Genomic DNA, 27456 nt, shown 5'->3' with positions numbered 1-27456 from the left:
ATACCCCACTGTGTGCCGCCCAAAATACAGTGCGAACCGATCTCAACACCGACACGGACACACGGAGGAACCAAACGGCACGCGGCGATTGGCCCTGGCGTCCGCGTGAGCAGCTGGGCCCCTGTCGCCATACCCCACCACTTTGCAGCTGCAGAGGCTGCGCTTGGACCCTTGATTGGCTCGCTCTCTCGGCTGGGGCTGGAAGTTGAACTGCATCTCTCACCGCCAGTTTCGTGGAGTCGTTCCTGCCTCGTCCTCGCGCTCTCCTCCTCCCACACCTGTCCGCCCGCACCGCCTACAGGTCCAGGTCAGACCAGGTCCAAAGGACGAGACCCCCAAGTCAGATCTGGGGTGGTCGTGTCTCTTCGTAGTCCTTGTCGCTTACCCCCCCGTCCCGTCCTGGTCGTCCTGGTCATCCTGATCTCGACTCCTCCTCCTCGAACCTCTTCCCGCAACCCCCAACCCCCAACCTCGTCCGTTCCCTCGATCAAAACCTCTCTCCCCGTTTTACCCGTGGAGAGCCCCTTCCAACGCTACGCTTCCTTTTTCTCCCCATCCCAAGACCCCGGCAAAAGAGCGGTGTCTGGCGGTGAGATAGCATATCACGAACCAACCTCCCACATCCCCACGAACCCGCCAACCCTATCACCTGGGCTGTCCCCCCTCTTGTCTCCATCAGTCACGATGAACAACATGACCTTCAACACCAGCGGAGGAGACGCATTCTGGGATCTGGGAGACGACCAACGGCAACAGTTTCAGCAGTTCACCCACCAGATGTCTTCAAATCAGCAACACATGGCCTCGACTTCAGGCCACAGCAGTCCCCAGTCCTCTCACGGCGCCATGCCCGCACAACGAATCTGGCCTATGCCCCTCGACATGAGTTCCGGCGCCATCGAGCACTCGAGCCCACCCGAGTCGCACCACCAGCACCATCACCAGCATCACTCGAGCTCGCCTGCGCAGAGCGCCTCGCCGCTGTCTCAGTCCTCGCCGTACCAGCAGCCCGGCAGCATGCTCACCGACTTTGCCTTGCAACAGCACCTGCAACAGCACCAGCAGTCCACGCCCGACTTCTCATCCTACATCTCCGACCCTTTCATGCCTGTGACCTACGACAGCTTTGCCTCCAACTTTGCGCCCATCAACCCCATCAGCTACCTGCCCGCAACAACCCAGCAATTGCCCACCAACTTTTTGCAAGCCGCCGCGTTCAACTCCATGCCGCCCATGGACGACAGCGTCCCCGCCATGACCTGGCCCAACCTTCCCATGGACAACTGGCAAGATCTTCAGGCTGCTGTGCCCCCCATGCAGCTTGGCTCCTTGCCGCACACTGTCGGCAGCAGCTCGCCCACCGGCACGTTTCTCGAGGTCCTGTCTCTTGCCAGCTCCAACGAGGGCAGCTGGATCATGGTCGGTGACCAGAACAACGCTGGCAGCTTCAACCAGTTCCAGCAGGCACAGCAGAACGCCGCCATTTTCAACCCTGGACAGACTCTGCACCTGAGGACAAATTCTGACTCGTCAGACGGCGCCAACTCGTTCGAGCTCGGCAGTTACGAGGAGATCCCGCCTTTCCCCATCTCGCCCTTTTCTCCCGGCTCCGACTCGTACCCTGAGCAGCACGCTTCTCACCGCAGCTGCTACGGCGAGAACCACAACCACCACCACGACACTGTTTCTCCGACCGCCGCCGTCGCCCCCGTGCCCATCCAGACCACCTCGAGCAGGCCGAGCCCCGCGAGCGGCTCTGGTGCCACCTCGCCGCCCATCGTGTCCACACGTCGCAACTCCGGCCAGCGCAAGAGCCCTACCAGCAAGACTGCTAAGCCTGTCATCCGCCGCACCTCCAACGGCCGCAAGGACGGCTCCGTCGAGAAGAAGGTTGGCCGCAGACGTGGTCCCCTGTCCGAGGAGCAGCGCAAGCAGGCTGGCGAGATCAGGAAGCTGCGTGCTTGCCTCCGTTGCAAGTTCTTGAAAAAGACGTGCGACAAGGGCGAGCCTTGCGGCGGTTGCCAGCCTTCCCACGCCCGTCTTTGGCAGGTTCCTTGCACTCGTATTGACATCAAGGATATCAACTACTTCCTCAAGGGCTGGAAGGTTGACTACGAGCGCCACACCAGCCGCAATGTCTCCGTCTTCAATGTCAAGGGCTTCTCCCCGAACGAGACCTTGATGTGGATCACCCACGGCTATGGCTTCGCCCTGCCGGTCTACGTCCGCGAGGTCTATGTCAACGACGAGAGTGTTTTCCAGGTCGACTGGGTTGAGTCTCATCTCACCGACCAAGAACCTATCGAGTTTGACATTCGCACTGATAGGCTGGATGTCGGCGCCAAGGGCGTCTCCGTTGATGCTCTGTCTGCCTACCTTGACAAGCACATTGACGGGCCTTTCGAGGAGTTCATTGACGACCACTTTGAGGGCACCCCCTTCATCACCGAGATTCTCAAGACTGCTCACCGCTTCTATGTCAAGGAGAAGATGCCCGTCATTCGCAAGGCTCTCAAGCTCGTCCTCGCTTACAACCTGACAATGCACATCACCATGATCCAGCAGCAAGGTGACGAGGCCGGAAGCGACGGACAGATAGATGACGAGGACTCCAAGTTCTACGGCCAGACCGTGGCCCCTGTCATGGTCAACTTCCAGATCAAGTGCGCCCTCGCCGATATGTGGCGTGAGCTGCAGCGTGACATCCTCGAGGAGCTGTCGTCGCTCTACTCGAGTGTCTACAGCGGCGAGCGACTGAAGAACTGGCCCACCATCTTCATGCTCGCCTCGATCCTGCTCGCTGTCTGGGAGGAGATGCAGTTCGACTCTCACTACCGCATGCCCGACCCTGCTGCCGTCAACAAGTTCTGCACGGACATGGAGACGACGCCCGTTGGTGTCATTGTCGGTCTCTTCCACGCCATCTCACAAAAGCTCCCTGCCTTCACCGAGTGGGACACCGCCAAGCACGGCCACATTCTCAACAACAACACGGCTGTCTGTGAGGCCATGACTGAAGTCCGCGAGCACGTCCGCAAGCATGGTAAGTTTTGCTTCCCTGATCAACATGACCAAGACAGATACTAATGGTCTTGACAGAGGACTACCTCCGTGCTCGTCCGGAGTGCACCTTTGACAGGAACGACTTCGACTGCCTGTCGAACAAGTTCCTGTCCAAGCTAGTGATCCGCGCCAACTAGGCCAGAAGCTGGCAGCACTCCGAAGACACCCCTTTCGCATAATGCACAAAGTGTACAATGCTCCTCTGAAGTCGTGGGGTCGGCTCATCTTAACTATTTCCTTTGTTCTGAATTTGTCTCCAGAGTCACAGCGACGGCGTTGCCACGAAGCATACACGCAAGACGTGTACTGCATTGATTGCTTATGAGCTTTTCAGCCACTCTTGGTTTTATCTGCCTCCTATCCCGTGGCTTGATCTTCTCTTCTCGGCATGCCACCGCACGGATGATATCTGACGAATGTGTCACGGCCCTTTTTGACGATTTACTCGTTTTACGATCTTCTTCGACGAATGTATGACCAACGGCAGAGGCCAGCGGGAAAAGGGGGAATGACGACCTCGCATGCGGAAGGGCGGCCAGGGTTATTTTTAACGTGCATTATTTTATCATGGGAACGACGATGGCCGGTACGACAGGTACGGAAGCGACGACAGAGCATACACACAATGACGATGATATGCATGGGACTCTGGCGTTTGACACTCCCCGAGGGACCGCCCTTGATGGATTTATCGAAACTTTTACTGGGCGGACGGGTTTATAGCCATGAAGGCTTCTGCCTATGATTGTATTCAGGCAGCTTGCGTTTATACTCAAAAGCAATTCTCCGTCACCGCGACTGTGCGCAAGAGCTTCTCTGCTTCTCGTGACTGTGTCGGTTTTCATTTGTGTGTTATACTCCAGGCAATCGTCACGACAGTATTGTTAGGCGCCTCGATGAAAGTGTCCAAATTCAGCCTCGCGATCGCATCGTAACATTGTTGTGACAGGGATGCCCGAATCCGACATAAAACAGGGCAGAGTCGATTGTCAAATGTCAAATACCAGGCACGGCACGGGATGGCCCTGGCCTTGTTGTCGCTGCTACGGCTGCTGCCATAGCCGCACCAAGTTGCGCAAGTTGACTCGTCATCGGCAAGGCTCATCGAACCTGTCTTCCCAAACACACGACCCCCAGCCCCCTTTGTCGCTGGGAAATCAGGGTGCTGGGCCTTGATGGCTCCTGCGCAAGGGAGATGACGTCGTTTCGGGAATTATGTCGCGGCACCCGATGTCGCTTACCCCGCACCTGGGCCTACCGTCAACGAGACACGCCTGAACACTCTTTCGGTCTGAAGTCGCGACCTGATCTGGCGGTATCACGACGACTACAGTTCGGCGCAAAGATTGGGGGGTATGTGGACGACTTAAGCTCAGGGCGAGGATGGGATCTACGAAGGAGGGGGCCTGCCAGAGGCTCTTCGGGTTGTGGTGGCGACAACGTGGTGCTTCCTCCGGGACTGTTCGAGGGTCTCTGGGTAAGGGGGGTGGGGGCGCTAGTGTTGTCAGCGTGGAGGGTCCAGATGCGGCGGGGAGGCCGACGGGTGGGTTTTTGGCGGCGAGGAATGGGGACCCGAGGGTCGGGGATGGGACAATGTCGTCGAGTGCGACATCGCGTTTCGGTTGAGATATGCGTGGAGGGCTCGAAATGAAGTGCGTGCTTGCTACGTTGCAGGTTCTGAATGCAAAAGCCGAGCATTTGAGCGGATGGCAGTCGCTGCGGATTTTCTCGGGCAGGATCGTTGCAACGAATGACCGGGGTGGGGTGCTGGAGGCTGGAGACGTCAGGTGAGCTGATAAGGCCAGGGGAGGTTCGTGGCCTCCATGCACGCAGCGGCACAGTCAGTCGGGTACGCCGCCGCCGCCAGGTTGTCGTCTCTGTTAGGGAGTAAAGCCATGGGAAAGCAGTGAATCTCGGGCTTGGCTGTCGATGAGGTCGCTTGGTGGCGAAGATGGGTGTTGGTTCGGTTTCGCCCGAGACTCGTTACCACGTCGTAAATGTTCCGGGTTGGGTCGATGGAGCGTTGAGTGAACGGTTGCCGCCAGCGCGCTGAGACAACTTGGGCCCAGCATGCTCGTTCCAGCCTTCCCCGGATTGAGGGAGGGACGACAGGCCAGAGCCATGGGTCTGATGACCAAATAGTGTCTGATAAGAGAGTACTTCCGTTTCCGTGTGTTTCTCGCCTTGCTGGCATGTATCTCGCCTCCGATTCTGGAGCCTTCCCGCCCTTTCCGGCTAGGCCGACCCACACCTAGCGCATTCCCTGCTGCGCATTGCGCTGATGAATCACAGAGTCCCACCCCCGGTCAAGGCTCACATCACCTTGACTCTTGTCCCGTTGCCTTTCGCCTCTGGTACGTGCCTGCCTAGGGACTGACTGCGCCTTCCCCCTCACCTCCCGCCACTGCCTGTGCCTCTGCAACCGCCGCCTTGGTCCCGGCCTTCAAACGCTCAGTAGCCCACCCTATTTAACTACCTCGTCCTCCACCCCTCGACCCATCTGTCCACTCTTCCCTACACCACTACATACCCTCACAAACGTGTTTGTCTGCACCCAAGACATCTCTCATCTCTTCTAGACGACATTCCATCTCCACACCCCCTCACTACACACTCGCGCATCCGCTACCATGCAGATCTTCGTCAAGACCCGTAAGTTCTCCCAGGAATCCGCCATCGCAGGACCAGTCTCGCCATCTCTGTTTACATAGTACTGACATGGCCGTCTTACAGTCACCGGCAAGACCATCACCCTTGAGGTCGAGTCCTCGGACACCATCGACAACGTCAAGTCGAAGATCCAGGACAAGGAGGGCATCCCTCCCGACCAACAGCGCCTGATCTTCGCTGGCAAGCAGCTTGAGGATGGCCGCACCCTGTCCGACTACAACATCCAGAAGGAGTCGACCCTCCACCTTGTCCTCCGTCTCCGCGGTGGTATGCAGATCTTTGTCAAGACTCTGACCGGCAAGACCATCACTCTTGAGGTGGAGTCTTCCGACACCATTGACAACGTCAAGTCGAAGATTCAGGACAAGGAGGGTATTCCTCCCGACCAACAGCGTCTCATCTTCGCTGGAAAGCAGCTTGAGGATGGTCGTACTTTGTCCGACTACAACATTCAAAAGGAGTCCACTCTTCACCTCGTTCTCCGCCTCCGTGGTGGTATGCAAATCTTCGTCAAGACGCTCACCGGTAAGACTATCACATTGGAAGTCGAATCATCCGACACGATCGACAATGTGAAGTCCAAGATCCAAGACAAGGAGGGCATTCCTCCCGATCAACAGCGCCTGATTTTCGCTGGCAAGCAGCTTGAGGACGGCCGCACCCTGTCTGACTACAACATCCAGAAGGAGTCGACCCTGCATTTGGTCCTCCGTCTGCGTGGTGGACAGTAGTGGGGTACTGGATGAGATATCTTTGCATGATTTTGAATGGCGTTCCGGAATTCCCCTTGATGAATAGGGGAACATGGGCATACTTTAGGCTCGTTATCGAGTAGACATGAACTGCTCACAGCGCTGATTGCGCTCAGAATTGACAACTGTTCAATCTGCCTGATTTGCGCCACCTGTGATGTTGATGTACGACTGATGACGATGCACACTAAAAGGCCCGCAACGGTCGCCCCTTGCGGTTCAGTGGAGTCGGCCTGGTGATCTCCATTTTGAACGTTAGTAACTTATTCGGATCCAAACCTCCAAGTCGTGATACATTGTGTCACCCTCTAAACGAACTGTATGACAAAACATGTCGACCCTCTGATACTCCTTCAGCCGTTTATTCATCATATCATGCAATGCATGTCAGATGGTAGTTTTGCCGAACTACGACTTGGTTGGAGCGATGGTGAGAGAGTCTTGTCTGCTTCCAAGCAACATAATTTCAACGTGAAAATCATCAGCCTCAGTGCCTAGTAGTATTCAAGTAGATATGTCTTTCTGCCCTCACAGGTGACTTGTCCCATCTCAACGGCTTCCATAGCGCGTGATCGTGGGCGGGATGTATGGAGTTCTCAAAACGCCAAGATGGTCTTGGCGGAGGGGCTGGTGAGCTGGGGGGATACAATGGTGGGGTCCTGCATGGCAAGGACCCGTTCCTGGGAAGTTTCCCCTCCATCGCACAAGGCACGCCGTCTCGCAACCCTTTTGTTCTGCGCGCGACGGCTCGATTTTCGGAACTTTCTCCGGCATGTGCCACTGCTGGTTTCCGTGGCAAGGAGCTTTGATCGAGCGACGACTCCCCCCGTGACGCGTAGACGCGCCGACTTACTACATCTTTACCTGCCGGACTTTCCCTGGTAACCATCATTACGCACAATCCAACCCGAACAGCTTCCTTACAGTAGCTGCTATCTGATCGTTCGAGTTGCTGAACATCTGCAACGCGCGAAACCCTCAGTCTGCTTGCTAGCTACCTAGCTGGCGATGCCGTCGTACTTTTATCACCTAAAGTTCGAGCTCTACCCGACGCCCAACCCTACAATAAGCCCACAGCGACCGACACAAGGCAGCACAGCAGCGAGCAACATCTGGCTTCCTCCGCCCGACACCGACATCTTTGGCGAGCTTCCCTCGCATCCTCCTCGAAATACACGAACGAGCCGAACCGGAAGACCGCAGCCTTCGCCCATCCAGTCATCATACGACACGGCGTATCGACCGAGCCACACAGCCCAGAAGCGAGCCAGCGACGACAACGAAGAACCCGGTCTGCACGTCATCGACTGCGGACTTTCGCGCGCCCCCGTCAAGGCCGACAACGGCAAGGACGTCGAGGTCCTCACGGCGCGGCAGTGGAAGGCGAGAACGCAGAGCTTCCCGCCGCCGCCCGCGTTTGCGGCGATCCGACCCGACGCCGCCGTGCAGGATTGGCGCTTCGGCCGAGTGAGCGTCGAGAGCCTCGAGCAGCAGACCACCAACAACAGCGCAACAGACATGGACGAGGCCGCGGGGTCGTCGGGCGAGCGGCCGTCGGCTGCCACGGGCATCGGCCCCATGTTCGGCGGCGCGGGCAGCATGACCATGGCGAAGCTCCTGCCGCTCGACACGACGAACACGGAGCTCGGATGGGGCGTCGTGCACTTTTACCGCGAGCAGGATGATAGCCCGAGCTTGCGGAGGCCTATCACGGAGCAGCAGACGGGCAAGGACGGCGATTGTACGACGGTCTGCGTACCTGCCGTTCCGAGCTACTGGTCTTTCCATGACTTGCTGGGCTTTATCGGCGAGGAGTGGAAGGAGAGCATCAGCCACTATCGCCTTGTGACGACGGCGCAGATGAACCGGTATCTTGTTCTCATGAAGTTTCGGGACGGTCAGAAGGCGAGGGCATGGCAGAAGGAGTTTGACGGGAAACTGTTTAACAATATTGATGCGAGCTTCATCATCATCCCAAAGACTGAACCGTACCTCGCTAACACATCTGTCGCAGGCGCAGGTATGCCAGGCTATATTCATCAGGTCGATCACATTCGAGATACCTACGAGACCGGACGGTGCGTTTCCTGACTTGAGCCGCGATCCGTTCACACCCTCCTCCGCCGTGTCGAACACCCTCAAGCCGTTTCCGCCGCCAACACCGAATCTGATCGAGCTTCCGACTTGCGCTGTGTGCCTGGAGCGCATGGACGACACGACGGGCCTCATGACCATCTCATGCCAGCACGTCTTCCACTGCAAATGCCTCGACCACTGGCAGGGCTCTGGCTGTCCCGTATGCCGGCACACCAGCAGCAAGCCCGCATACGATCCGTCAAACCCCTACACTCAGCCGTTTGGCTCCTCGGTTTCGAACCTCTGCAGCGTCTGCGATACCGCCGACGATATCTGGATATGTCTCATTTGCGGCAAGGTCGGCTGCGGCCGGTACAAGGGCGGCCACGCGAAAGATCACTGGAAGGAAACAGCGCACAGCTTTGCCCTCGAGATGGAAACGCAGTACGTCTGGGACTATGCCGGCGACACCTGGGTCCACCGTCTCATCCGCGACAAGGGCGACGGCAAGGTCGTAGAGCTCCCGGGCACCACCAGCCAGCAGGCCGGCCTGTCCAACAACGGCGACGGCTCAGGCCAGCAAGACGACGTCGTGCCCCGCGCCAAGCTGGACAACGTCGGCATGGAGTACACCCACCTCCTCACCTCGCAGCTCGAATCGCAGCGCGTCTACTTTGAGGAGATGGTCAGCAAAATCGCAGACAAGGCCGCCAAGGCGACGAGCACGGCCGACGCGGCTCTCCAGCAGTCCAAGGCCACGACGTCTGAAAACAAACAGCTGCGCGCCGAGCTCGACAAGCTGCGGCTCGAGACGGTGCCGCAGCTCGAGCGCGACGCCGAGCGAGATCGCAAGAAGGCGGAGAAGGCGCAGGACCTCGCTCGCAGCCTCGGCAAGGCGCTGCAGGAGGAGAAGGAGGTCGGCAAGGGACTCATGAAGCGTGTTGAGCATAACCAGGCTGAGGTCGAGGCGCTCAGGGCGCGGGACGCTGAGCAGAAAGAGAAGATTGCTGAGCTTGAAGAGATGAATCGGGACCTGAGCATGTTCATTTCTGGACAGGAGAAGCTCAAAGAGATGGAGGCTGAGGGGCAAGTTGAGGCTGGCGAGTTGGCGGAGGGCAGCGCCAGCGTGCCGGAGAAAAAGGGCCGGAGGAAGGGAAAGAGGTGATTTGGGGGCTAGGGGTGGCATGCATAGCGAGGCGCACATGAGAAGATGAGAATGATATCCACTGTTTTACGCTGCAAATGTGTGTGTTTTGACCGTCTTGGAGGCATCATTTCTTGTGATGTTGCTCAAGTTGTCAAGGAATAAATGAATGCATGTGATTTTCATCCCAAAATGGAGGAAGCTAAGGACCAGTCTCGACAAATTGACAGGTGTGCGAGGAATTGAACTAAACGAAATATCGAAGCGCTTCGCTAACAGGCTCAAAATCAGGCCGTGGGCTGTCTTCATCAGAACGCAATCGACTCGCCCGGCACGGAAATCCTGCCCTCAGCAATGGTCACACCTCCACCGATCAGGTCTACCTGACGGATGTCCTCGCCCTCTGACTTCTCCAGCGACAGGGCAACCTTGATCAGACACCTTCGTCCAACTCTCAACCCCTGGTGAACTTCAATATGGGCGGCACCATCGACGAGTTCCAATTCTCCGTGCTCATGAAGGTAGACCGATAAGGGCCCAGCCGCACTGCCAGTCGCCGGATCTTCGCCAGACATGCCTGGGCTGAAGAACCTGGCTTCATACTTGTTCGCGCCCTTTCGCGTGAACAGGAACAGCCCATAAGCCCGCTTGTCGACGAGAGCCAGCTGCTCCAGGAGCTTGTCCTTCTGCACGACGGCCTTGTTCAGAGCCTCCACAGAGGCGAGCGGGACGAGCAGGTGATGGGTTGTCGAGGTGGACGTCACCTGAGGAGGCAGCAGGCTACCGCTGTTGCCGGCGGTGAAGCCGATATCTGCCTCCGTCAATCCGAAGCTCTCGGCCAGCAGAGTCCGGTTGGGATGGATGCCGTGGACCTTAGGCGGGGCCTGGCGAAGGAAGACTTCATATTCGTTCTTTTGCTCAGGCTTCTTGATACGGCGGATCTTGAGGGCGATGACCTCGCCTCCGAGCTCCTGGTGGAACAGAAACGTTTCAGATCCGTCTTTGTGCGTCTGGCTGAGGTTGGCGGAGGTGAAATTCAGAAGCCCGCTCTCGGCGAGGTACCACCACACACCCAGGATGTTATGTCCGGCGCCATAAACCTCCCGCCCGTCAGGCAGGAAAGAACGCAGACGGTAATCTGCTTTCCCTTCGGTGGCTGGCAGGATAAACGACGTCTCAGAGAGGTTGAACTGTCGCGTGATCAGTTGCTGCTGGGTGGTCGTGAGCACCTGGGAGGTGGTGTCCACTATAGCGAGAGGATTCCCTTGATAGGGCGTCTGCGAGAAGATGTCGGCGATTGTAAACTGTAGGGAAGCCATCGTGCCAGTAATCCTTTGGGCTTTTGAGTCCTTCAGCGGCCGTGTGGTTAATGTCTTTTATTGCTGTGCATTTGATGCTGTTGAAATACGACCAGATGAAAGTGGCGATACATTATTGTACTGCTGATACAAGTCAAACTATATACGTTGAGATTTGCGCGTCTTTGGTATGCTGTTGGAAAGTTGTCTCATGGCGGACGCAATTGTCATTCTCGCGATGAGCGATCAAGCTTGTATTTGTAATCGTGAAGGGCGCGCCTCCAAACGACATGACATGCCCCCTTCCGGCAAGAGCGAGCGTTTCCTGACGAACCACCACGATTTGTCATGGCGTCGTCTGCTTGTGTCGTGACATTGTGGCGTTTTTACAAATGTGACAGGACTTGGTATGAAATCAGAACTCGTATCTGCTGTACAAGCTATGCACACCTTAACATCGATGGTGTGATTGCTTCTCAGTTGCATGGCCGATGAGACCACACGCTTCAGCTTGGCATCACTGACATGAGCAAGTTGATATCTTTTGGCGTCATATTACAGCCTATTTGTCGCTCCCAAACCAAAGTAGTTACTGAAGTCTGAGGAACCAGGATGGCCTGTGACAATAAAGCCGACAACAAGTATCCCATGATCTGGAATGATAATGCTCAGCTTCGGTATTTTGAGCATGGCCGGTAACATCATATGTTCGTCTGGGCAGAACCAAGCGGTGGTGCCATCTCAAACCCCTCTTTTGAACAGAGACCGCCTTTAGAGCTGCTCTGAGGCATCGTGAAAAACGTCATCTTCGTCGTCGGAGGTGCCTCCCACATCCATCCCTTTTGAGAGAGCTTGCCGCATCTCGGCAGTGGCCTTTTCCACAGACTCCAGCAGAAAATAGAACGCCGCATCAAGTTGTGGGCTTCTATAAGTGCGCTGCAAGAACAGAGACTCAGCTGTTTCTCCATCCACTGTCGCTTCTGGGTCAACGCTGGCCAGGCCATGGTGTGGCAAACACGCCATGGTCGCCTCATTTGCCCACGGAGCAGCACAATGCAAGATATTCAGTCCGCTAGGTGACTCCTTATAGTCTGCTCCTGCGGCGAGTAGTAGACTGAAGAATGACTGGTGCAAATTGAAGACAACCGCGTAGTGCAGCGGTGTAAGTCCAGCCGTATCGCGAATATGGATATTGACACCAAGATCAATTAGATACTCAATTGCGTCGAACGAGTTATTCAGTACTCCCATCATAAGTGGCGTCAAGGATGGTGCATCAGGCTCGTTTGGGTCGACTTCATACTCTTCAACGAGAGTCTGAGCCAAGTCATCCCTGTCGTACTTGCATGCAATACAAAAGACGTTTCTTGCCTGTGATCGGATATGCGCACCCATTTCAATGAGATACCTCAATGTATCGGGCTCTATCCAGGACATTGAGGCTTCCAAGGCTGTTTCACCGTAAATGTTTGGGACGTTGACATCGATGGCGTGTCGAACAAGAAGCCCAATGGCTTCTTTGTGGTTGCTCTTTGCGGCCCAGTGCAGAGGTGTAGAGCCAGTTGCATCTAGGCCACTTACTAGAGAGTTCCAGGGGGGTAAGTTCGCCAGCGCAGACTGCAGGTCACCTTGTTGTACCCCAAGTATTATCTTCGTGATATGCGATAAATCTAGGTTATCGATCAACGTTGCGATTGGAAATACTTTTGAGATGGCGAGACTGGTTGCAGTAGCAGACTGTTGAAGCAATATGGTCGCAGCAATGATGCTTCCCGAAGTGATCCCGAAGTCGTTCTCTTGCTGCACGTCACAACCGCTTCGAATCAGGAGCGTAACGAAGCAACTGTCAAAGTAACGAGATTTGGCTAGGACCAAGTGTAATGCAGTATCTCCAGTATCCGGGTGTTGGCTGAATGCTGCCTCTGGGTTGTCGATCAGAATACGCCAGGCTTCATCGCAATTCCGCAGAATCATAGACGCCAACAGGGAATCAAGTTCGAGAGGGGCCCGCTGCATTAGCCGGAGCTTGAATTTCGGGACAAGGCTTTTATGATGTGTTTGAACTGTGAGATGCATGAACAGATCAAGGAGCCATTGAGGAAATTCATATCTGAATTTGTATGTTTCGGACTCAAGGCGAGTGCACCCAACCATATCGCATGGAGGTGCCCAGGTTGGAAGACCAGTATAAGACGCGAAAAAGAAGCCTACGTATTTGCGGAGAAGTCGCGATGTACTCCAACGTGACTGGGTTGTGTTCACACGGTGGCATGAGCATACGCAAGAGCGCTTACACGAACCGTTTCGGTACGAGACCCAGATACTGAGGTTCGCCGCAGCCGATGGCGATGATGTTCCTGACGCGAAAGACTCCTCTGCATGTCCTGCAGGGTTAGATTCCCTGGTTTGTGGCTCTGAGGTATTGGCAATAGTTGTCACTAATGATGTTTGTTGATGGGAAATGTGCTTGATGCCGGCGAGGACGCGCGTGAGTACTCCGTGAATGTTTTCGGACGTTTCATGCCCCTGACCTTGTGCAGCGTTCAGGTCATTGTGGATAGAAATCAACTCCATTTTGATACGCGAACCTTGTTTCCTGAGATGACCAGAATCAGCTTTTAAGCGGCCTGGAAGACAGGACTCTAGACAAGCTAAGGAAAGGGGGCAAGACGAACCCATTGAACACATCACAAAGCATCCTTATGCTGCGATGAGCCTCCTTCAGGCGATTTCTCTCGAGAATAACCGCATTTTTACGTCGGATCCACCAATACCTCATCTTTGAGATTTCTTTCAGATTATCGTCGTTCAGCAGACACTCCAGGGATCCCAAACATGCATTGACTGACGTCAGGTGCCGCTCAAGACTGTTGGACAAGTCCTCCTCTGAGCAGCCGTCAGCAGCGTCGCATACATCTCGCGTATAACAGAGCAGGACCCTAAAGTCGGTGATTTCGTTCTGAAGCTGGAGGATTTCATGCGGTGCGTTTTTCCAGGCCTGACGGAGGGATCGGAGTCTCTTCGAGACGCGACTACCAACGTCAAGGACGCCAACCACGCCAGCAAGGATGCTGAATGCTTCGGCCATACTGGTATGGTAACTGAGTTTCGTTTGGAATACGATTGCCAGGAGCAGAACGCTTTTCTCGGACAAGAGGCAGGGTTGTAGGAGGGAAAAGACTAAGGCTGCCACGCGTCGAACCGAGACACTGCAGCCTGACTTTGGGTCGACGTAACGGCCTGACACACGTGAGCTAGCTGTCAGCTTAAGACTAATACGGACCTATCGCAGCCCGGAGAAGTATTCATGGTATTTGGGAGGATGATCCTAGATGCCTCACAGTTGAGCCTTGGCCGGATGACCAAGACTTCCACAACCATTTTATTAGGCATTAGGATGAAGATGTATCAAAATGCTATTCAAGCCACATTTAGAAGCAAGTATGCGACGTGTGTTTGCTGTGGAATGGTTGTCTGCATCGACACAACTCCAGCATTGCGAATACTTTACAAGAAATGATAGTTATCCTTGTCTATTACAAGTTGGTTCGGTGGTGTAGTTGGTTTATCACGTCAGTCTAACATCTTTCCTCGTACGAGTCAAGAGTTCACTGAAGGTCGGGAGTTCGAGCCTCCCCTGAATCATTTTGCAGTTGTGATATCCTGCACGAACTTTTGCCAACTCATGAACAATTGACATTCCAAATATTGTGTAGGACTCTCATCTAAGGGTTAGTTCCCGCGGCGTTCTTGACTGTGCGAATGATACCTTGTCGCGTACCGCCGGGGAGATTTCAGCGCAGACATGGAAGTGTTCTTTTCGTGTTGGCGAGAAGACACTTTACGCAGCAAGCTCGCACCTCGAACACTGTCAATGAGAGTTCACTTCATTTTTGATGTCTGTTGCTCATCACTTTGTCGTGTCTATTCCATCCTGTCATCGCCCGATGCGCCATGAGCCCCATACTCGTTGCTATATACATTCAACATCTCCACGTAGATGGAGGGGTAGATCACCCCAGAGAGCCTCCTGAATACCATGCGAAAAAATATCATACAAGTCATGTCAAAGCCCCAAATTGCCCTAAATTCAGATCATACCGTGTGCTTCATGCAAATTCCATCCTCTTCATTATCGCCGCTGTCGCAGGCTATCCGTCTTTTCAAAGGGGTATCGATATCGCCCTGCCTTGCTTGGTCGCATCTCATGTGAGCCGATCGCTTTTTCATTTTTCATCACGTTTTTTTGGTTATCCCTCGTCCTCGCATCGTTTAGTCTGCTAGCTCACTGCTGCTCCCGCTGGAGCCGCTTGTGACGCTCATGCTGCGGCGGGCTTGGTGGACAAGGCGGTAGATGCCAAAGGCGACGAGGGCGAGGACAACGAAAAGAACGATGACGATGATGGCGATGGTGTCATTTGGTTTCGTCATGTTGGCGGTCTTGTGTAGTATGGCGGTTGCGGGACGGGCTGACGGCGAGCTTGCGCGGGGTTCGATTGAGGGGTCGCGGAGCCTTGGAGTTTATGGGCAGGTGTGGTGTATGTGGGTGTCTCAGATGGTATGATTTTGGCAGTTGAGTGTCGTATATGGTATTGAAATAGCGAGAATGTGATGGATGACTGAGTCTCAGATGTTAGAAAGTCCATCAAGGTCAGACTGATGTCCTGGAGAAAGGCAGACTCACGATCTGGACTCGTTGGACAAGCTATAGGCAAGCTTCAAGCGGGGCTTCTGTGGGCTGCTGGTACGTGTGTAGCTTGGGGACGCTGTCAAACGCAAAGAAGCAAGTCGAGGAATTCCGAGTATCGCTGAAGTCGTGGAATAGTCTCGCTGAGCACAATGTATTGTCAGGTAAAGGTACCAGAAGAGAGGAATGTGTCTGACGGCTTACCGGTGGACAGAGAGAGAGTATTAATGGGCTGTTGCCCCGCCACCGGCTTTTGGCCAAGTCAATAAAATGGCAAGGCTGGGGGCGCTGGTGCAGGGGTGCTTTTGGGGGGCAGGGCGGGACTGGCACAGGCTTGCTGGGGTCCACATCAGCACCGTTGCGTCGGTCTGTCTGCCCAGCCCCTGCGTTTCAAGTACCTTCCCAGCCATTTTGTGCGCGCAGATACTCCCACACGCGACCGCGCCGACCAGCGCGTCAACAGCCAGGCCACCTTTACCATGCCATCATCAGGCATTGTGGATTATTTGGCTACGCAGGCTTTGCTGCCACGGCTTTCAAGCTTGTGTTCATTGACTGTCTTACGCATCCAGAATCGCGGCCCGCGAAACCCTATGGCCTTATTCTGCCTCCCAACAGCATCAAGGTTACTGCATGAGAGGAAGTAAGGCATGAAGAACAGGCAAATGTGCAATCAGGATCCCACGTACAACTACATACATCCCAACCGCGCGTCGAATCGATAATCAGAGGAGGCTTCGTGAATATGGCACAGCTCCCAGTTGCTGGTTGCAGCCAGCGCGACAAACCCATGCGCCGGCGCCGCAGATCCGTGTCATAGCTCTTCGTAAACTGTGCACTTATTATTTGAGCTCGGCATCCGTCGTGCCCGTAGCCGTCTTGATGATCCGAATGTGGCGCTCGTAGAACTGAAGCATCTGCGGAGAACATGTCAATATCAAGGCTCGCCCCAAGGAAATATGGAAGCGTACCTTTTGAGGACAGCGCTTGTAGATGACGTCGGTCGTGTGCTTTGTCTTCTGACCATTCTTCCAGTTCAGGTACACAATCAGCTTGCCCGTCTCCTCGTCCTCGCATGCATCAATTGTGGTGACGTCGTCTTCCCAGCTACCGCTCGGCGGCTTCCAGGTGTTCGCGGTGGCGCTGGCTGGTGGTGTGCTGTCGGACGGGTGGTCGCGGCTCTTGCGCGCGCGTTTTGACGACGATGCTGGTGTGCTAGAGGCAGGGCGTCCGCGCTTCTTTGTCTCTTTTCCCTTGCGGGATTCCTCAAGGATCATTGCCCGCGAGCCGACCGACTTGTAGTACTCGGCGATGATCTCCGGTGCACCCTCGCTACGCGCAACTGTTAGTCACATGTAGACCCGAAGCAAATCCGCCCCAAGGGTGGGATACGGCACGTACGTCAGGTTCGATTCGGGTTCCCACGTCTGGTCGGCTTTCTTCGAGTAGCCCTCCCACTTTACTTTGAAGAGGAGCTGATCCTGTGCTGTGTTAGCAAATGATTGCAGTACGACGGAGGTTCAGTTGAAAAAAATACCCCATCTTCAACCTTGTGGGAGATGATTTTTTCGACGATGAAACTACAGCATCCAGAGTCAGCCAGGGTATCGCAGCGACGATGTGGACTTGTCCGTACACCTCCTCGTCTCCGTCTTCATCGGCATCATCTTCGTCGTCTCCCTCCTTAACATCTGCCACGTCCTCGGCATCTCCATTCTCGACCGGCTCATCGTTCATTTCCTCGTCTGACTTGTTCGGTGTTCTGGACTTGGTGGATCGGTCGCGCGTGGTGGGGACCGGGATATCAAAGTCATTGTCCGATTGCTCGGTGTCGCTGAGTGCTGGAGAGTAAGTTAGTATGCGCTGAGCAGGTTGGGGTTCTATCCTCGCGACGCGGCCCAAGAAATCGCGCGCGATCGCCAACATGTCGTGGATTGGACGGTGCGACGGCTGTGACGCGATGCGATAGAGTTGCGCAAGGGGACCGTGATCGGCTGGCAGATGCGGGAGGCGAAGGGAAAGTGCGAGGCCTACCTGGCGGCATCTTGATGGAAGAGTGGAAGCAGGAATCAATCGAAGTGGTGGGGGGTCCGGGTGCGTCAGGCTGGCTAGGTCCGAGAGTGATACGATTCGGCTTGCGATTCGGGGTGAATGGAAGTAGTGACGGAGTGGGTGGAAGTGCTTCGCGACACGCTTACCATGAACACTCTTAGAAGGTTCAGCCCACAACCATTCTGGGAGAGCTCTGTCCAATGAAAGCACCGGGATTTTTCTCGGCACCGGCATAGCTTGAGGCAGCACGCGACGGCTCAGCACAGTCTTGAGAATGGGTCCTGTGGGGACTACCAGACCAACAGAACAGTATGAATTGTCGCACGCTTTCTATCCTATCAAGCCTATCTACCTAAATTACCTACCTAAGGTAGGTAGGTAGGTAGGTAGTTCGTCACGGAAGTCGTCTTTAGCCTTCATGACGTGGTTCACAAAGTATGTGCTCTAAAAATTCCTTTACGGTGCTGCTATGCATGATAGTCTCTGCCGAAATGCCGAGGAAAGTCAATCGCATCTGCCACGGCAGTACCATGGCAGGCATGGCGAGAACATGATGTGACTGCCATCATACCGACCAGCAGACAGGACAATTTTATCATGGCGCATGGCAGGGACACAGGCGAGGCACGATGTTGATCAACAACGTGATTGCGTATGGAAGGCCAGAACATGGACTCCATCACTCATCTCCACTGCTTAGACAGCCTGCTGTCTTTTATAAGGCCAAGTCATTTATCCGCCAATTACTGTGACTTGTAATCTTCGCCCTCTATTTCGGAGAACAATCGCAACTTCCGCTCGTTTTCTGGTGTTCAGGCTATCATCTCCTCTGAATCTGGACGAAGTTTCCCACATTGCATGAACCATCCCTTTGCGCAGACATGGTGGATGGTGGCACATCTTCCCTGTCAGCTTCTGGCCAGCTCATCGGCCGAAAGGCCATGTAGTCGATCGATGGGAGACATCTCGGCATCTCCTCCAGCTGATCTCACTCTGAGCCGATGCTCTCCGAGCATCAACTTCTACGAGGGAGGTAGGGATCCGATCCCATTACGTGCACATGCGATCTTGTCCATCAGATCCTACACCCTGAGAGGCATGAGCTAGCAGTCTGCTGCTCCAGTTGATCAAGCACGATGCTTTCAGATTTGTAAGACCTGCCGAAAACCACGAGCTTGCCCGAGGCACCGTGCCGTTCGTTTCTGTTGGCGATCCTTCGCCCGGGAACAAACGGCCGATCTCCTTGCTCGATTCTTCAGGTCAGTCTGTTGTCTGAAACGTAGGGCCCGAATGTGGAAGCTACCTGCCGCATTCATAGCCTTGGAGTCCCGAGGAGAAGGGCCGGCCCTGAAAACTCAGCCTCACCCGGCTGCATGTGCGATCGCCTCCCAGCTCAATCTCCCCCTGAGGGCCCGGATTCACATGTAACGAAAGGGTTCGCACGGGACGGCTTGGATGCTGTCATCAGCTGCCGGTGCGAACTCTACTGCTGGTGGCATATTCCAAGATCCGGGCTGGCTCCGCAGGTAGGTCCCTGAGAAGCTGGCCCCCCAATGTAACCCCCTCAGCCGTTCCTGAAGCAAATAGGCGTTACTAGCTCAAGACGCGAGAGAGATAAAAACATAAAAAAAGGTGGGCGCATTGCAACCTGGTGTGCAGGACGCCGCCTACGAAGTGCAGCGGTGGTAATCAAAGGTCCTGCAGCGCGAAAGGGGCGGCGCCGATTAAGGACCGCAAGCCTTCAGAAGCAGTTGGGACGCTACAGCTCAGGCGCGTCTTGGCTCTGGCTTGAGGGTACATTGGGGCACTCTCTTTCCCGCCCAGCCCACCCCCACGGGCGTCAATGACTGGTGAGGGACGAGACGGGGAGATGGACGGCGCACCGAGACCTGATCAAACAAAAATGTGGTGCGCTCGCGATGGGAGGGGGGGTTTGACAGCAGCAAGTGCGGGAGTGAGATGAGGGGGGCGCACCACGGGTGCGGTTCTGCCTACTAGGTAGGCTCGTTGGTGGATTCAGGGGGTGTTGGAGGAGTCGGACTGCAGGCTCGATAGGGCAGGGAAATTGGCTCGGGAGATCTGACGACAGACTCAGCATGACGAGCTGCCGTTCTGACGACACTGCAATTCCTGAGCAAAGTCGTCGATTCAGGTCAGATCGAGACTGATTGCAGCTCTGAAAATCTGAAGGCGAAACTGAAGCCACCCCCCCGCCCCCCCCCAAGTCCCTTGCAACCTCTCTGATGCTCTAATAATATGCCGGAGCAGCATTACCCCCTGGTCATCTGGATTGGCCTCTGGGGGGACTTTGGTCTTCGCGATGGACGTGGACGTGATGAGAAGAACAAGAAGAAGAGGCAGGCCTAGCTGGATCGGAAGCCCCCATCTCATCGGTGGAGACCGGGCCTCTCAGCAACCGAAGAAACGAGTCCGGGTACGACGGCCGTGGGCCGGAAGCCAGGGTCAAGCAGCACGACCCCTGACTGGCAGCTGCTGGCGTACCTAACGGGATCACGCCCCCGGTGAAGCCGCCCAGCTCACTTTCCGTCCTTACAGGATGCATATGCAGCCTGCAGCCCGAGGCATTCATCATTTGTGGTCAATGAATGATACAAGAAAATTTGTAAATTTGTCGCGACGAGCGGCGTGTGGCAAGATGAGGATGGACAGGCGTCCATGGGGAGCCGAGACGTGGATCGGGCTGGAGGTTCAGATGGCAAGCGTGAGGAGGCGTGTCCTCACAAAAAACCTAGCTCTCTCGAGAACGAGGAGCCACCATTAGGGCGTGCGTGTCGTGCGAACAGCGCTAAGGCGAGTGGTCTGGGCCTGGGCCGACAGCTAGTTTCAAGGATCATATGGAGGCCAGATACCCAGGTAGGTAGGAGGAGGGGGGTTGAGCAAGGTACAGGCGGCGGTGGTTTGGACGACAGAACCCAATTTTGGACGCTCAGTGACCACAGGAAACGTCCAGTCTGGTAAGGTAGTTGATGGTGGCTACTGACGAGGGAAAAAAAGAGTTCAGACTCGAGGAAGCTTGGATATATCTAAATCTGGCACATCTGGCAGGGCAAATATAGGGGCAAGCATTGTGAGTATACCATCGGCAGGAAACCGCTCATCTGTCCGTGCCTTTTGTTTCCTCCGACGAATTGCCCGTGCCCTGCCTTACGGTGCCTACCTGCCTAAGGTAGAGGTAGGTGGTACCTTGATACAAAGGTAGGGACACCGAAGAGTCAGGAGCCGCCTGGCTTAGGTTCGTACATCCTGAGGGTTCTGCTTGGGTCTTGTGTCGCCGAGTTGGGCCTGGAGCGAACCTGGTAATTGAGCGTGCCCTGAAATACGGAGGGGGCTTCCAGATTCACAGTGGCCCTGTTCCCTGTAGGATCTCCCACTTCAGCCACTGAACGATTCATCCGCTACTTGCCCCGGCGCTGTCCGTGCTGCCAATGGCCGGGCGCGCCAATGGATCTTGGGGAAAGGGGTAGGGGGTAAAGGGGGGGGGGACTCGAGAGGGAAAGAGGGGGGAAGAAAACCCCTGCACCCGTGCTTGCCTCTAGCAGCTCGAGTACCTTACCTAGCGCCAGGTGGTTTGGGCAACTACTACCGGTGGAGGTGAGCACCCACCAGTCGTTGTTCCTTCCTTTTTTTTGGGCGGGTGGGACCCCTGGCGCTTGCTCTCGACCAAAAACTGCAGAGATAATTAAAACCGGGTGACATTTGAGAACCAGCCCAACTTTCTTCCCCTTTACCCTGCTTCCCCTGCTCGTCTACTTTTCGCCGTTGCGACATTTTCCCTTTTCCCCCAAGAGGCATCTGGCGAGAGAGAGAGAGAAAGAAAGAGAGAAAGACCAGAGAGAATCAGAGCGAGCAATTGACGACGGCGAGAGCCAAAGCGAGCTGTCCTGACCTGACAAGCATATCTCGCTTTGCCCCAGTTACCCCCTCCTTAATAGCTAGGATCTCGTGAAAGCTCCTCCCACAAGCTTGATCTCCGACTCGGACCTCTCTCCCCCCCTCGAAGCCTCTTCTTCTCGACACTCTTTTATTCTTCACCCCTTTCCCCCCAAACCTTCGTGCCGTTGCGCACCCCACGCTCGTTTATTCTTTCTCGACACACCTATGCACCTCGACTTTCCTGCTCCCCGGGAGCTGTTGCAAGTGTCCGCTCGCGACTCAAGAAGCCAGCCTCGATCCGATATCTGATAGCAGCCGTCTAGCTGCCAGAGCCATATTCCACCCCCAAACCGATAGCTGAGCATGGACGACACTGTGAGCAACGCAGGTAGCAGCAACACCCCGAAATACCATGCGCCCAAGGACAAAAGCTGCCCCTACTGCGGGCAGGCCTTCACATCCTCGTCACTAGGACGCCACCTCGATCTCTACATCAAGACCAAGAACCCTAAGCCTCCAGATGGCATCCACGACGTCGCGGAGATTCTGAAGTTGCGGGGCAACATCACAAGACGCACACAGCGAGCCTCGATGGGAAGGGCAGCATCCACACCAACCGGCACCCCTAGGATACGGACTAAGAAGGAGCCGTCCGGCAAGGATGGAGACTCTCACAAATCCCCCGTTCTCCCAAAGGACGGCCAGTACATGGTTGATTCGCGCCTAAGCAAGTACTCCTCCGCCTTTGGTCCGCCGACATGGGAGGCGACTGGTGTCATCAACAGCATTCCCAATAAGACGCCTGACATCTCTCAGGGCGGCGAGGGCGATGGTTCATTGGACACTGGCAAACGGCCTGGCATGCAGAGACAAGTGAGCAAGCAAGTGCTGCAGAAAGCTCAATTTGATGTGAAGCATAGACTGGCAGATGCCATGGATACAGCCAGAGCCGCGGAATTGGCGTTGCGGGAGGTCCTGTGTTCATGGCGGGCAGCTAAGTATGTCGTCAAGATGAGACCAACACGAGGCAGGGAACTGACTTTTCAATAGGCAGCATATCGACAACGATTCCATGCCGTTCGAGTTTGATCCACTGTCCATGGACTTTCCCTCCTTGACGCTACAGTGCCTGCAACCACCCCCAACACTCTTCTCTTCAACACAGCACCCCACGTCTACGTCGTGGTCAGTTCAGTTTCCTGGCCAGAGGGAGTTTGACGCGCTCCGTGCCCACTTCCAGGAGGAGTTCAGAGTGTGGAAAGTCACTTGCGCTTCGGCTACAACCGCCGTAATGGAGGAGCTGACTTATCCGCCCCGCGAGGGACCTCATAAAGACGCTCGTGAAGCCGTTAAGAAGGCTGAGAAGCAAGCCGAGACGCTGGAACGGCAAGTCAACGAGCATCTGCAGTCGGCATATGCTGTATGGGATTCACTCCCCGTAGCAAGGCGAAACGAACTCTGGGTGCTTGAGCTGGCCAGAAGCGTGGGAAGGAAGCAGAAAGAGACTGAAGCTCTGAAGAAGACGCAGCACAAGATGAAGCAGGAGAATACCAACCTCAAGGCGCAAATTGAACAACTCAACCGCCTCCAGCAGCCTCGCGAGTTCAAGATTGTAGCGCCTACCACGATACCTCTTGAGCCTGAGATTATCTCGCACATTCTCGAAGCCGGCGTCAGAGGAGGTCGTGGTGTCGGTCTCACTCCTGACGACCGCCATTTGGACCTCAACGAGGTCATCACACGATCAATCGAGCGATGGAAGACGGTGATCACGTCGTCTCGTGTCTCCTCCGCGGGCATGAGCGCCCAACGACCTCTCGACGCATCCTCGGCTGTCACTCCCGCAGCCACACCCGTACCTGCTCAACGCCAACAACCTGTCGTGCAGCAAACTCAGGAAACAAATCAGGAAACACCGCAGACATCCAGACCGCCAATGCCACCGCAGCGACAGTCTACTACGACAAGCGCCACCGGCATGAGTGAGCAAGAGGCACCATCAACGAGCGGTCCGCCATCTGTCAGCACAAGCGACCGCGACGCAGACGCAGACGCTGATGCTGACGCTGATGCGGATGTTGATGCGGATGCCGACGCTGACGCGGAAGTCGACATGGATGCCGAAGCAGATGCAGATGGCGACATGGACGCTGACGCAGACGTGGATGTGGATGTTGACGCCGAGATGGATGACGAAGACAGCTTCGCCATGCTGACAACGCCATCGACGAAATCATTGCTTGCGCAGCAGCCGATGCAACGGCAGGCGACGCTCGATGTTCCACGAACACGAGGACCCATGCAACAGCACCGAGGGGGCGCAAATGATGCGCGGTTCCTGATGCAGAACGGAGCGGCGGCACTTGCGAACCGCACACACATCAACATGAGCCGCTCGATGCCCAACATGCAAGCAGCGATGCAAAATATGCACAACGACATGGGAATGGCAATGTCTGGCGTTCGGGGAGATCCCATGTATATGGACTAGGTACCAAGAGGCGCGTGCCCTCCGCCTTTCGAACAGCACTGGGCTTGAACCCAACAAAACACACACTGGATTTATTTTGAAGCCATTTTGTACAAAAGCCTTACGGATTCACGTTTTGATCTAAGCGCACATAGAAGCGTAGCTCACTACCCTTGGGAGTTTTGCTGTATTAATAAATGAAGGGGCCAAATTGATGACACCGATCTTGCGTTTCCATCTGGTCTATGTGACTGAAGGTCTGACTGTTGGTGAATCAGTCTGAGGTTTGCGGACACCACGTTTGACAGTTGCCGCCAAGCATCCAGGCTCTGGTTTTCAGGGGTTTCATGGTATATGACTGGGGCCTGGTCCTGTGACACCAACCGAACGGTCACTTTTTATGTGCGTTTGCTGCCGTCCTGGTCGTAACCCATGAGTTTGTCGTGCCATATCCAGAATGGCGTATAAGTCGTTCAAGGGCCCAGCATGATAAGTATTATCTTGCCCGTCGTGACGATCATGTTCAGCTTCTTCGACTATATCCCATTACCGGAGACATTGCCATTTTCTCGCTTCCCAAGGCAGCTATACGATATGAACACTTACCCTCACGAAACGATTCCCTCAAACCGATGGGCTCCCGCTCATCTGTCGAGCCATGCTAACGAGGATCCGGGCATGCCACCCATCACGCTGGACAGCATTCCCGGCCCTCACTCGTCGACTTTGGAAGAGGCGAGAGACGAGGAAGGGTACTCGAGCGCCGAGGATTACGAGTCGGTGGAGCCCGGGAGCGATTCGTCTGATGAGAGTAGACACGATACTTCCGACGGGGAAGAAACCTCGGAACTCTCTAGAGATGGCGAGCAGGACGTCCTGGCCGGTGACCCTGACGAGAGAGACTGGCATGTTGTCGACGACGCGGCGGGGCCGGACCCGGACCGCACGGTCGCGACGCTGCTGAACATGCTGTGTATACTGGACAGGCAGGCCCAGGAGCTTGAGAAGAGGGGGAGTGAGATGAATAGTAGGAGGGGCGAGGTCGAGAGGCAACTGTTGAGGACTGAGCCGTGGGCGCTGGCAAGGGAGATGACGGGCGAGGAGGCGTTTTGGTGGGAGCGGCGGGACGGGAGCGGCGGCCGCGAGATTGAGGAGCTGAGGAAGCTTGCTGTAGGGATGGTGGGTCTTGAGGCAGCGGCGAAGGAGGCTGAGAGGAGGAGGGAGAGGGTGGTTCGACTGTTGGTTGAGGTTTGGGGACGTGGGATTTAGGTCGTCTGAGGAATGAGCAACTGTCGGTATTATACTCTGATGCGCAGAAATACTCTATCGAAAAAGAAGACTCGACAAGGTTTTGTTCGACATGAACTTTTCAAATTATCAAGACTGCTAAATTGCTCCTACCTTCATGCGGGATCCGTATTCGAACTTTGAAGTCATATAGCGCTGTTTGACCATTCCCTACTGATATAATCAATACCCAAAGTCCTCCCAGACAACCTCCTCATTCTCAAGCCAGCCTTTCATAATCGTCAGCAGCGCAGGCGCAGCGCACAAGTAGAACTTTCTCTTCTCCCCCTCAAACACCCGCTCCAGATCTTGCTTCTCCATCCGCCTCCTCTCGACCCCGAGGCCCAAAGCCTCGATCTTTGCGAGCGTCTCCTCGTCCGCCTCGCCAATCTTTCCCGTGACATGCACCCTCAGCCTTGCCGCCAATCCCGGGATCCTCTCGACGGCGTCACGCACAACACCAACGTCCTCCCCCCTAACCCCCCAAATAACCTCGAACGCCTTGCCGTCCTCCAGCAGCCCCGGCGCCTGCGCGAGCAGAGGCGTAATGCCGACGCCGCCCGCGACGAAAACCTCCTTCTTCTTCCCCCCCTCAGCGACGGCGCCCATCCTCGTGCCCTCCGTCACGGCGAAACCACGCACGGCAACCTCGAGCGGGCCGCCCCGGAGCAGGTGCTTGGCAAGCAGCTCCGTTGCGCCGCCGCGCTTCACGCGCGCCGTAATCTCGAACGCGCGGGCGGACGGGGAGCCGGAGACGGTGAAGCTGCGGATCCAGTCCTCGTTCAGGCTGCGCGGGTCGTCGTCGCGCATGTGGCTCCAGCCGTGGTCGAGCTCGGCGGCGAAGTCGAGCGTGACGTATTCGCCCGGGACGGGCTCGTGCGGGGCGTCGAGGGCGAAGGTGAAGCGCGTGATGCTCGGGGTCAGGGGCTGGCGGTGCTGGAGGGTGGCGGTCGCGAGCGGGGTCGAGGGCAGGGCGGCGGCGCCCTCGGCGGCGAGGGGGCGGGCGGGCGGGTTGTAGGGGGAGTAGTCGACCTGCGGGGACGTGGCGCGCATGGGGAGGCCGCCCTTGACGAGGAGGGCTGAGGTGAGGGTGATTTTGACGGCGAGGCGGGTGTGCGGCAGCAGGGCGTCGGCAGCGTCGCCGGTGAGAATCGTTGCCGTTCCGGTGGCCTGGCGACTTGTTAGTTCCCAGTTCCAGATAGCCGGGCAGAATGTGAAGGCATGCATAGAGTACATCCGAAGTGTCAAAATCGGGTATGGTGATGCCCACGAGGGGGTTGGCCTGGAGATTGCCCAGGGTCTGGTACAGCCTGTTTCCCGAATCTACATTCGTCAGTATTTACAGCATGATGAAGGAGCAGCAGCAAGAAGCAGAGAGAAACTCACACTCGGGGTAAATCAGCTCAACAGCCCCCTCGTCGTTCCTCCCGATCCTCACAAACCCCTTGCTCCCCCCGCGATGATTCGTATCCATGCCCGTCCCGTGTCCGCTCGACAGGAAAAACAAATCTGCCTGATCAACAACCCGTCTGGCCCTCGCGCTCAGAGGGAACCCATCCTCGACGCCCTCGACCTCGGGCGTCCTCGCGACGAGAGCCCGCCCGTTGAGGTACTTGGGACAATTGCCAAGGCTTCCCTCGACGCGGACCGCCATCTGCACCTCGCCCTGCGCGACAGCGCCAGCCACCAGCCGTCCCATGAGCTTGACGCGATCCCTCGTCTGCAGGTCAATGCCGAGGCCCGAAACGACCTTGTCGCCCGAACGCACGACCTGCTCGCCGACGACGCGGCCACCCCACAGCGCCCGCAGCACGGGGTCGTTGGCGGCGTCGACCCGCGCCCGCACGCCGAGGAGGCCGGGGCCGATGGCGACTATGATGACAATGCCAGGCACCTACCATGTCCAAGGGAATGCCGTCAACATCATTCGGACGAGACCGATAAAAGATACGCGTCCGAAGGACTAGTCGTTTGTATGCTTTGATCCGCCTTAGCACTCTTCCCCTATCTTTCGAATGGAAGTGTAAGATGAGGTGGATTTTTTTTTTATGCATTTACAATTG

The 27456-nt window shown here is 55.9% G+C and overlaps 10 protein-coding genes and 1 non-coding gene across 11 annotated transcripts; 6 read left to right on the top strand and 5 right to left on the bottom strand.

The window, feature by feature from the left end:
- Positions 1-684: 684 nt before the first annotated feature.
- VDAG_05596 (uncharacterized protein) lies at positions 685-3984 on the top strand (the record flags this gene model as incomplete). The annotated part of the gene is made up of 2 exons (XM_009652491.1): positions 685-3043; positions 3100-3984. 2 exons carry the CDS (start codon positions 685-687, stop codon positions 3198-3200), a joined length of 2460 nt encoding a protein of 819 aa, XP_009650786.1. The 3' UTR covers positions 3201-3984.
- Positions 3985-5569: 1585 nt separating this feature from the next.
- On the top strand, positions 5570-6621 carry VDAG_05595 (ubiquitin). Its single transcript, XM_009652490.1, has 2 exons — positions 5570-5715; positions 5797-6621. Exons 1-2 carry the CDS (start codon positions 5694-5696, stop codon positions 6462-6464), a joined length of 690 nt encoding a protein of 229 aa, XP_009650785.1. The 5' UTR covers positions 5570-5693; the 3' UTR covers positions 6465-6621.
- Positions 6622-7094: 473 nt separating this feature from the next.
- Positions 7095-9726, top strand: VDAG_05594 (RING finger protein; the record flags this gene model as incomplete). Its single annotated transcript, XM_009652489.1, has 3 exons — positions 7095-7115; positions 7488-8360; positions 8500-9726. 3 exons carry the CDS (start codon positions 7095-7097, stop codon positions 9724-9726), a joined length of 2121 nt encoding a protein of 706 aa, XP_009650784.1.
- A 287-nt stretch (positions 9727-10013) lies between these two features.
- VDAG_05593 (phenazine biosynthesis protein) lies at positions 10014-11024 on the bottom strand (the record flags this gene model as incomplete). Its single annotated transcript, XM_009652488.1, has 1 exon — positions 10014-11024. The coding sequence occupies one exon, from the start codon at positions 11022-11024 to the stop codon at positions 10014-10016; it is 1011 nt and encodes a 336-aa protein (XP_009650783.1).
- Positions 11025-11774: 750 nt separating this feature from the next.
- On the bottom strand, positions 11775-13577 carry VDAG_05592 (uncharacterized protein; the record flags this gene model as incomplete). The annotated part of the gene is made up of 5 exons (XM_009652487.1): positions 11775-12454; positions 12585-12620; positions 12708-12740; positions 12815-13066; positions 13298-13577. 5 exons carry the CDS (start codon positions 13575-13577, stop codon positions 11775-11777), a joined length of 1281 nt encoding a protein of 426 aa, XP_009650782.1.
- A 971-nt stretch (positions 13578-14548) lies between these two features.
- On the top strand, positions 14549-14648 carry VDAG_20164. Its single transcript has one exon. It is a non-coding gene; the product is annotated as a tRNA-Val (tRNA).
- Positions 14649-14905: 257 nt separating this feature from the next.
- Positions 14906-15834, bottom strand: VDAG_05591 (uncharacterized protein). The gene is made up of 2 exons (XM_009652486.1): positions 15688-15834; positions 14906-15622 (listed from the first exon to the last, which is right to left on the bottom strand). Exon 2 carries the CDS (start codon positions 15432-15434, stop codon positions 15276-15278), a length of 159 nt encoding a protein of 52 aa, XP_009650781.1. The 5' UTR covers positions 15435-15622; positions 15688-15834; the 3' UTR covers positions 14906-15275.
- A 698-nt stretch (positions 15835-16532) lies between these two features.
- Positions 16533-17734, bottom strand: VDAG_05590 (heterochromatin protein one; the record flags this gene model as incomplete). The annotated part of the gene is made up of 4 exons (XM_009652485.1): positions 16533-16607; positions 16662-17032; positions 17202-17531; positions 17725-17734. 4 exons carry the CDS (start codon positions 17732-17734, stop codon positions 16533-16535), a joined length of 786 nt encoding a protein of 261 aa, XP_009650780.1.
- Positions 17735-21999: 4265 nt separating this feature from the next.
- VDAG_05589 (uncharacterized protein) lies at positions 22000-24127 on the top strand (the record flags this gene model as incomplete). Its single annotated transcript, XM_009652484.1, has 2 exons — positions 22000-22634; positions 22687-24127. The coding sequence occupies 2 exons, from the start codon at positions 22000-22002 to the stop codon at positions 24125-24127; spliced, it is 2076 nt and encodes a 691-aa protein (XP_009650779.1).
- Positions 24128-24625: 498 nt separating this feature from the next.
- Positions 24626-25375, top strand: VDAG_05588 (uncharacterized protein; the record flags this gene model as incomplete). Its single annotated transcript, XM_009652483.1, has 1 exon — positions 24626-25375. One exon carries the CDS (start codon positions 24626-24628, stop codon positions 25373-25375), a length of 750 nt encoding a protein of 249 aa, XP_009650778.1.
- A 201-nt stretch (positions 25376-25576) lies between these two features.
- Positions 25577-27294, bottom strand: VDAG_05587 (uncharacterized protein; the record flags this gene model as incomplete). Its single annotated transcript, XM_009652482.1, has 3 exons — positions 25577-26703; positions 26780-27265; positions 27288-27294. 3 exons carry the CDS (start codon positions 27292-27294, stop codon positions 25577-25579), a joined length of 1620 nt encoding a protein of 539 aa, XP_009650777.1.
- Positions 27295-27456: the final 162 nt, after the last annotated feature.

This window comes from Verticillium dahliae, genomic scaffold (assembly GCF_000150675.1).
Source record: "Verticillium dahliae VdLs.17 supercont1.10 genomic scaffold, whole genome shotgun sequence".
NCBI lineage: Eukaryota > Fungi > Ascomycota > Sordariomycetes > Glomerellales > Plectosphaerellaceae > Verticillium > Verticillium dahliae.
Note: the sequence above shows the minus strand (reverse complement) of the source record. Positions and strands in the feature narration are given on the sequence as shown.

Coding starts and splice junctions, on each gene's coding strand:
- VDAG_05595 (XM_009652490.1), top strand. CDS start 5,694: ATGCAGATCTTCGTCAAGACCC. Junction 5,716..5,796: donor GCAGATCTTCGTCAAGACCC/GTAAGTTCTCCC, acceptor GCCGTCTTACAG/TCACCGGCAAGACCATCACC.
- VDAG_05591 (XM_009652486.1), bottom strand. CDS start 15,434: ATGACGAAACCAAATGACACCATCGCCATCATCGTCATCGTTCTTTTC.